General features: G+C 57.6%; 1 protein-coding gene across 1 annotated transcript; it reads left to right on the top strand.

Moving 5' to 3' along the window:
- Nucleotides 1-5,353: 5,353 nt before the first annotated feature.
- On the top strand, nucleotides 5,354-7,207 carry LINGO1 (leucine rich repeat and Ig domain containing 1). The gene has a single exon (XM_059915432.1). The coding sequence runs from the start codon at nucleotides 5,363-5,365 to the stop codon at nucleotides 7,205-7,207; it is 1,845 nt and encodes a 614-aa protein (XP_059771415.1). The 5' UTR covers nucleotides 5,354-5,362.
- The last annotated feature ends 981 nt before the right edge of the window (nucleotides 7,208-8,188 follow it).

The raw sequence follows: 8,188 nt of genomic DNA, 5'->3' as shown, positions 1-8,188 counted from the left end.
AGAGAAGGGACTTCAGACAGGCAGGAACTTGGGGACAGGGCAAGTCATGAAGAATCTAGACCTTGCCTTGCCTGCAATCTTTGGTGACACAGCGTAAGTCCCTTCACCTTTCCGAGTAATCGACCCACCTCAAGGGGTGGTGGCGGGAACAGGATGTGCTAACAGGTCCAGGGCTTTTGACAATCAGTAGGAAAGGGTAGTAGAGCTGGGCGGGGCCCGAGGCAGACTCTCTGAAGCCCTCAGTCCCCCATCCCAAGTCTGCCCTCCCTCCTCCTTCCTCCCTGTTGCAGACCCGGTCTTAGGAATGTAGGGTGTCAGGACAAGATGAGATCGTGCATAACAGCCTCATTTCCCAGTGAAGAAGCAGCCTGTCACAGTTGCCCCAGGTCACACAGCCAGGCTGGGAACCCAGGGGTCCACGGGCCCCGGGGATGGCAGTGGGCACCTCCATGCCAGGGATCTCATGCCTGTGTGTACTGGGGATCCCTGCGGTCCCTGAGGAACACTGAGTGGGAACACCATGAAATATTGATACTGTAAACCAAAAATAACTGAACCTTCCATCCTGTGCTGCAGCCGACCCCAAATTAGGTGAGATTCTAGCATAGACAGTGGCAGCAGGCAAAGGAGAATGGTACGGTGGGAAAACACTGAAAAAATACAGTGTGTTCAACATACAGTTTTCTGACAGTTGGGGAAAAGCTTTTGTCATTTAGGGGGCAAGTTACCTACATGCAGCTACCTAAGGACTAGTGCCTTCCCTTAGCCCTGGGGGCCTTACCCTAGCGCTGCCGCGACACGCCTGCCCCTCCTCTGGCTCTGAACTGGCCTGTGTGTCTGAAAGAAGTCCTGCTCCACTTGTGGTAGCTCTTGGGGCAGGCAGCCTGACCAGGAGGAACGGAGCTCTGCTGTTTCCTAGCTTTGTAGCCTAGGCCTAAAGGCAAAGGAATTTCCTTTTGGAAACCTCAGCTTTTCTCATCTGTAAAATGGGTAGGAAATATCTCTGAATGCTGGGTGAGGATTTCTAAGACTGTGTGTATAAAGCCTAAAACCTGGCCTGTAGCAAGTGGTCTGAAGATGCTAGTCCCAACCCTTCCCTCAGTGCAGGCGTCTGACCAGTTCATACGGGCCAGGCTGGGTGCGTGGTAGAGGCACGCCCCTGCCCCCAGGGGCCTCCAGATGCTGCCTTAGGAGAGAGAATGACCCCTGACCTCCCTTAGGGTTCTCCAAGTCCATCCATGGATGATCCTATGCCCCTTCTGTCTCCACCAGTTATACTCTTTAACCCTGAACCCCGAGGGACAGCCCCAATGTAAGGCCCCAGCTGGGGATGCCAACCTCAGATCCTTACAGTCCCAGTAAAACTACAATTTGGGGCCTGAGCCCTTACTCGCCTTCATCCCTTAAGCAGGTTTGAGGATGTTGACTTTCTAGCTGGGGAAGATCCAGTTTCTGTGTGGGTTCCCTCAGGGACCCTGGAATCAGCCCCTCCCTGCACAGTGGGGGAAAGGGCAGGGAGGGCAGGCGTCCTTGAGGGGCACACAGTGGAGTGGCTGGTGTGGGGAGCAAGTGAGCCAGGCTGTATCTGCCCCACTACGTGAGTGAGGGTGTGATGGTGGCAGGTGGCCGTCTGCAGTGCAGGTCTGATGGCTCGGTTGCTCCCACTGCTCTGGGGTTGGGAGGACGCAGGCTGCTGTCGGCTCTGTATGCTGTGGCCCGGGCACGGCTCTCCTCTGCCTGCCCACCTGCCAGCCTTCGATGTTCATTTCCTTTGTATTTATTGGTCCAATTTTTAAACTCTTGCCCTTGTGGGAAGCCCTTCAGCGGGCAAGGATCCAAAATAAAACACTGATTAAAATGCATAGAACACTTCTCCTTGGCCATTGCAGGGGTAACCAGCGGGATTAATGGTGCCAGGAGGGCGGGAGCAGCACGTTGCTCACTCAGCAGTTTTGGTGACCCCGTCAGACACAACCCTACCAGTATCCCTAGATGACAGGGACCCTATGGGGGTGTTAGACCTGGAGACCAGGCCCAGTGTGCTGTACCAGCTTGGGAAGCCATGTTAGCCCCTCTAGGCCTCAGTTTCCCCATCTTTCAGGACAGTCACATGTAAAAGGCAATTCAGAGGATGTGCCCTTCTGGAGCTATCCTGGTCCCGTGGAGTACGGCCCATTGCTCTGGGGGTCTAACTGCCAGGCCTGCCACACAGGGCAATGCCGACCAGCTTTTCTATCAACGTATTTGAATCCCCCAGGTCTCTCTTTGCTCAGTGGGCCTGCTCCAGAGCCAGCTTCATCAGAGTGACTTCAGCCCCTGCAAAAACTCTCTCATGCACACACACTTCCTTTCAAAGAACATTCAGTTGAGTCTTTTCCGTGCCACACCTTGGTCTGAGGCTGCAGACACATCATCTGCCCTCAGGCACCTCACTCTCTAGCAGGTGAGAGAAATGTACCCATGGGAGTCTGACCCAGGATTAAACATACTACGACACAGGAGAGGCGCCAAATGCTGAGGCTTTGGAGCACATTTCCCTCTTTGCTCAGGTCACTAGGAAGCTCTCACCTTTAATCATTATATAGGATTTTGTGACCTTCTTTCTTGAGTGGCTTGCCTTCTTTAGCTTTATCTTCTTATCATCTTGTAACATAATTTTTCTGGTCATTGGCTCAAATCATTTTTAGAATGAGATGTGCTATACATCAGTTACATAATGTCATTACTAATAAATCTAAGGTACTTCAGAGTTGTGGGCAAGAGATGATTTCTGACTGAGTAGATCAGGGGTGGCCTCATGGAGGAGATGGCCTTTGGGATGGATGGTCACAAAGGCTGCTGGGGCAGTGAGGCTGGGAGAGATCTCCAAAAGGAGATGGTTTAGAGCCAGGAATGTGCAGGACAAGGCTGGGATACCTGGGTGTTTTCCCTGGGGGGAATGGTGGGAGAGGAGGTAGATGGGTAGGTTGAGACAAGGGGGTGGAGTCTTCATATGCCAGATTCTTGTCTGTATGAGGGTCTTGCTGACATCTCAAGGTAGCCTGTGCACTCGCTATCCCCTCTCTCATTCCTTAGCACCCTCTCCATCAGCCTACCCCACGCCTCAGTGCAGTGGTGAGCTGGGTACTAAAAGTCCTATTTACCTCTCCCGGTCCCCAAGCTCACACCCACGCCAGCCCCAGCTGCCATCCCAATTACTTATTGATTGCCTGTCAGGATGTTTGCTTTTCTGGTGGGTCACTGCAGCGTGTGTGACTTGTGGAAAATGGCCTGATGAGGGTGGGGTGGGGGAGGCCAAACCACAGAAAACTCTGGAGAGAGGATGAGAGGGGCTGAGGGGAAGGGGGGGGTGGTGGTGGACAGAGCCCTTGGGAATAACAAAACCTTGCAGATTCTATAACATGTCAGTGACACCAGGAGCCCTCTCTAGTTAATCAGTCACTTAGTCGATCAACAACCAGGGAGTGCCTGTCAGTCCTGGGAGACCGCTGGAGCATTGTCATTGAAGTCCGACAGACCAGAGCCTTGGTCCCAAATCCACCTCCTCAACTGGCTGGGTGTCCTTGGGCAGCCACAAGCTCTCTGAGCCCCAGTTGCCATAAGGGTTGAAGTGCAGATGATAAGACCTGTAGCTTTGGAAGTGGAGGCTGTGTGCAGGTGTGGGGAGGAGCTTGAAGGGGTGGGAGAAGGGCCTGAGCTGAGGCAGAGAGATGGGACCTTCCCAGCTTGGGCATCCCCTTCCTACAGTGAGGCCCCCTCAGGGCCATGAGTGTGGGCTATGTGGATGGCAGCAGAGCCCCAAGGGTGCCAGGCTGGGTGGGATGGATCTTCACCCCCACTAGCAGTAGAAGGGCTTCAGCTCGGCCCCCAGAGATCGTCTGGTCCAGCCTCTGGAGTTTGAAGGAGTCCAGACTAGTCCTCCCAGCCCCCTAAGTACCCTGCTGGGCCAGTTTCCCATAGGGTGGAACAGAGATAGAGGAGGGAAGAGCAGTCTAGCAGAAGTGGGAGCAAGTGGCCTCTGAATGCGGGCTAGGAGAGAGTAATCAGGGGGTGAGCTCCCGCACACCCCTTGCTCACACCACCTGCAGCCTGTACTCAGGTTGGACCCCTATCCCGGCACCGTCTCCCTTGTCATCACCACCCAAATCCCGCACGTGCCTCAGGGCCCAGCTGTAACAAGCCTCACGTCCCCAGTGCCCCAGTGTGGACCGGCACCTCCAGGGCTGCCTGCGCCGTCCTGGGCTGTGGGGGTCTGACTGCTCCCCCATCGGACCAGCAGCTGCACAGAACCCTGGTACTAGGAGGAGGGTGATTGGAAGCCGGAGAGACAGACGGATGAAGCCTGGGGGGAGTCTTTGAAGGGGAGTACACTTCCAACTGGGGATCAGAAAAAGCTTCTCAGAGCAATGGCCTTGAAGATGGGGTTTCAACACACCGGGGGAAGGGACATTCCAGGAGGAAAGAATAGCAGGAGCCTGAGCTCAGGAGCTTGGGTGGGTCACCGTGGGGACCCAGAGGAAGGGTAGAGTTGGAAAGATTCCCCAGGGAGGCACTACGGCTGGGTCCTGGCTTTCTGGAAGGGGGTACCCTCCACTGATCCAGAAACCCCACTGGGGAGCAGTTTCACAAACACTGGCTGGAACCACTGGGTATGCTGGTTGCCCAAGATTCTTGGGCTTCGAGCTCAGCACAGTGTTGATGGAGAGGGAGCCGTGGTGTCTGTGCCTGGGGATGCTCAGGCTGAAGTTCGGAGAGGGTGGGCCCCAGCAGCCTCAGAAGCCCTTGCCTGGCAAGCTGGGGCCCAGACGTGCTCCTCTGCTGGCTATTCCTAGAGGCCTCAGCCTTTGAGCCCCTTTGATTCCCTCTGTGAGCCCTGAGGGCAGCTCAACAGGTCTCGCTTTATCCCTGATGAACACCAGGGGAAGCTGAGGCTCAGGGTGCCAGGTGGGGTGTGAAGTGCATGCCTGGAGTTGCATTGTCTGTAAAATGGAAAGGAGGTGGATGCAGCCTAGGGTGCCAACACCAGGCTCATCTGAAGTGACCCTACCCCTTCCATGAGCCCCCTGGATCCCAGGGATGCTGGAGGGTCCTTCAGGAGGGCTCTGGGTAGGGTAAGGGGCAAGGAGGAAGCAGCATGGGGTGGCAGGAGGCCCTCTGGCCTGGGCATCTGGACCTCACTCTGGGGTCCCAGGCAGGTGTCATATGCCACTCTGGACCCCTGCCTCTCTCTCTGTGTCAGGGACATCCTGACAGGGCAGGAGGGCAGAGGGCACAGAGGGCTCTGGGTGGGGGTCCAGCAGACACTGCCCTCTAACCGCCCCCTCTGTCCTGTGCTTGCTCCTGGCCACAGGTGAGCGAGAGGATGCTGGCGGGGGGCGTGAGGAGCATGCCCAGCCCCCTCCTGGCCTGCTGGCAGCCCATCCTCCTGCTGGTGCTGGGCTCGGTGCTGTCAGGCTCAGCCACAGGCTGCCCGCCCCGCTGCGAGTGCTCCGCCCAGGACCGCGCAGTGCTCTGCCACCGCAAGCGCTTTGTGGCGGTGCCTGAGGGCATCCCCACTGAGACCCGCCTGCTGGACCTGGGCAAGAACCGCATCAAAACGCTCAACCAGGACGAGTTTGCCAGCTTCCCGCACCTGGAGGAGCTGGAGCTCAATGAGAACATCGTGAGCGCCGTGGAGCCTGGCGCCTTCAACAACCTCTTCAACCTCCGGACGCTGGGGCTCCGCAGCAACCGCCTGAAGCTCATCCCCCTGGGCGTCTTCACCGGCCTCAGTAACCTGACCAAGCTGGACATCAGCGAGAACAAGATCGTCATCCTGCTGGACTACATGTTCCAGGACCTGTACAACCTCAAGTCACTGGAAGTCGGCGACAACGACCTCGTCTATATCTCCCACCGAGCCTTCAGCGGCCTCAACAGCCTGGAGCAGCTGACGCTGGAGAAATGCAACCTGACCTCCATCCCCACTGAGGCGCTGTCCCACCTGCACGGTCTCATCGTCCTGCGGCTCCGGCACCTCAACATCAATGCCATCCGGGACTATTCCTTCAAGAGGTTGTACCGGCTCAAGGTCTTGGAGATCTCTCACTGGCCCTACTTGGACACCATGACTGCCAACTGTCTCTACGGCCTCAACCTGACGTCCCTGTCTATCACGCACTGCAACCTGACCGCTGTGCCCTATCTGGCAGTGCGCCACCTGGTCTATCTCCGCTTCCTCAACCTCTCCTACAACCCCATCAGCACCATTGAGGGCTCCATGTTGCACGAGCTGCTAAGGCTGCAGGAGATCCAGCTGGTGGGTGGGCAGCTGGCCGTGGTGGAGCCCTACGCCTTCCGCGGCCTCAACTACCTGCGCGTGCTCAATGTCTCCGGCAACCAGCTGACCACACTGGAGGAGTCGGCCTTCCACTCGGTGGGCAACCTGGAGACGCTCATCCTGGACTCCAACCCGCTGGCCTGCGACTGCCGGCTCCTGTGGGTGTTCCGGCGCCGCTGGCGGCTCAACTTCAACCGGCAGCAGCCCACGTGTGCCACGCCCGAGTTCGTCCAGGGCAAGGAGTTCAAGGACTTCCCTGATGTGCTCCTGCCCAACTACTTCACCTGCCGCCGTGCCCGCATCCGGGACCGCAAGGCCCAGCAGGTGTTTGTGGATGAGGGCCACACAGTGCAGTTCGTGTGCCGGGCGGATGGCGACCCACCGCCCGCCATCCTCTGGCTCTCGCCCCGCAAGCACCTGGTCTCGGCCAAGAGCAACGGGCGGCTCACGGTCTTCCCCGACGGCACGCTGGAGGTGCGCTATGCCCAGGTACAGGACAACGGCACTTACCTGTGCATCGCGGCCAACGCGGGCGGCAACGATTCCATGCCTGCCCACCTGCACGTGCGCAGCTACTCGCCCGACTGGCCCCATCAACCCAACAAGACCTTCGCCTTCATCTCCAACCAGCCGGGCGAGGGAGAGGCCAACAGCACCCGCGCCACCGTGCCTTTCCCCTTCGACATCAAGACCCTCATCATCGCCACCACCATGGGCTTCATCTCTTTCTTGGGCGTCGTCCTCTTCTGTCTGGTGCTGCTGTTTCTTTGGAGCCGGGGCAAGGGCAACACCAAGCACAACATCGAGATTGAGTATGTGCCCCGCAAGTCGGACGCAGGCATCAGCTCCGCCGATGCACCTCGCAAGTTCAATATGAAGATGATATGAGGCCGGGGCGGGGGGCGGGGACCCTGGGGCGTGCCGGGCAGGGGAAGGGACCTGGCCGCCGTCCGCTCGCTCTCCAGTCCTTCCCACCTCCTCCCAGCCCCTCCACACACACTCTTTTTCTCCCTCCCACGCCGTCCCCTGCTGCCCCCGCTGGCCCTCACCGCCTGCCCTCTTTCTACCAGGACCTCAGAAGTCCAGGCCTGGGGACCCCACCTGCACAGGGGCACACGTTGACAGACTGGAGTCGGAAGCTGACACGGCACAGTCAATAATTCAATAAAAAAGTTACGAACTTCCTCTGTAACTTGGGTTTCAGTAATTATGGATTTTTATGAAAACTTGAAATAATAAAAAGAGAAAAAAAAACTATTTCCTATAGCTAGTCGGAATGCAAACTTTTGACGTCCTGACTGCTCCAGGGCCCTCTTCCAACTCAGTTTCTTGTTTTTCTCTTCCTCCTCTTCCTCCTTTCTCTTCTCTTCCCCTGTGGGGAGGGATCACTCAGGAAAACAGGGGAGGAGGTTCCAGCCCCACTTGCCTGCCCACCCGTCCAGGGCAGTCGCCAGGAGAAGGCTGGGTGGGGGTCTGGGCCCAGCTCTGGGCTGGCTGTTGGCGGAGAGCGGGTGGAGGGGACAGCGCTGCCCAGTGGGGGTGAGGGCCTGTCTGCTGAGCTGCCAGGCAGCACTACTGCCAGGGGGCGGGGCCTGGCTTGAGTGTGGCTGAGACTCTGGACAGGGGCTGGGGTCCTCCTGGAGGACAGCACAGTCAGTGGAGAGAGCCAGGGGCCGAGGCCTAACTCTGGTCCCAGCTTTGCTGCTGACTTGCTGTGTGGCCTCAAACAGGTCATTGACCCCCTCTGGGCCTCAGTCTCCACATCTGTATAAACGGAAACGCTACTCCCCGCCCTGCCTACCTCACAGGGCTGTTGTGAGGAATTGATGAGATGATGTATGTGAAACACTTTGTAACCTGTAAAAGCGC

The sequence above is a fragment of the Balaenoptera ricei genome, chromosome 2 (assembly GCF_028023285.1).
Source record: "Balaenoptera ricei isolate mBalRic1 chromosome 2, mBalRic1.hap2, whole genome shotgun sequence".
Taxonomy (NCBI): domain Eukaryota; kingdom Metazoa; phylum Chordata; class Mammalia; order Artiodactyla; family Balaenopteridae; genus Balaenoptera; species Balaenoptera ricei.
This window is presented reverse-complemented; position numbering and strand designations above follow the sequence as displayed.

Excerpts from the sequence above, each read along its gene's own strand:
- LINGO1 (XM_059915432.1), top strand. The coding sequence starts at position 5,363 with ATGCTGGCGGGGGGCGTGAGGAGCATGCCCAGCCCCCTCCTGGCCTGC.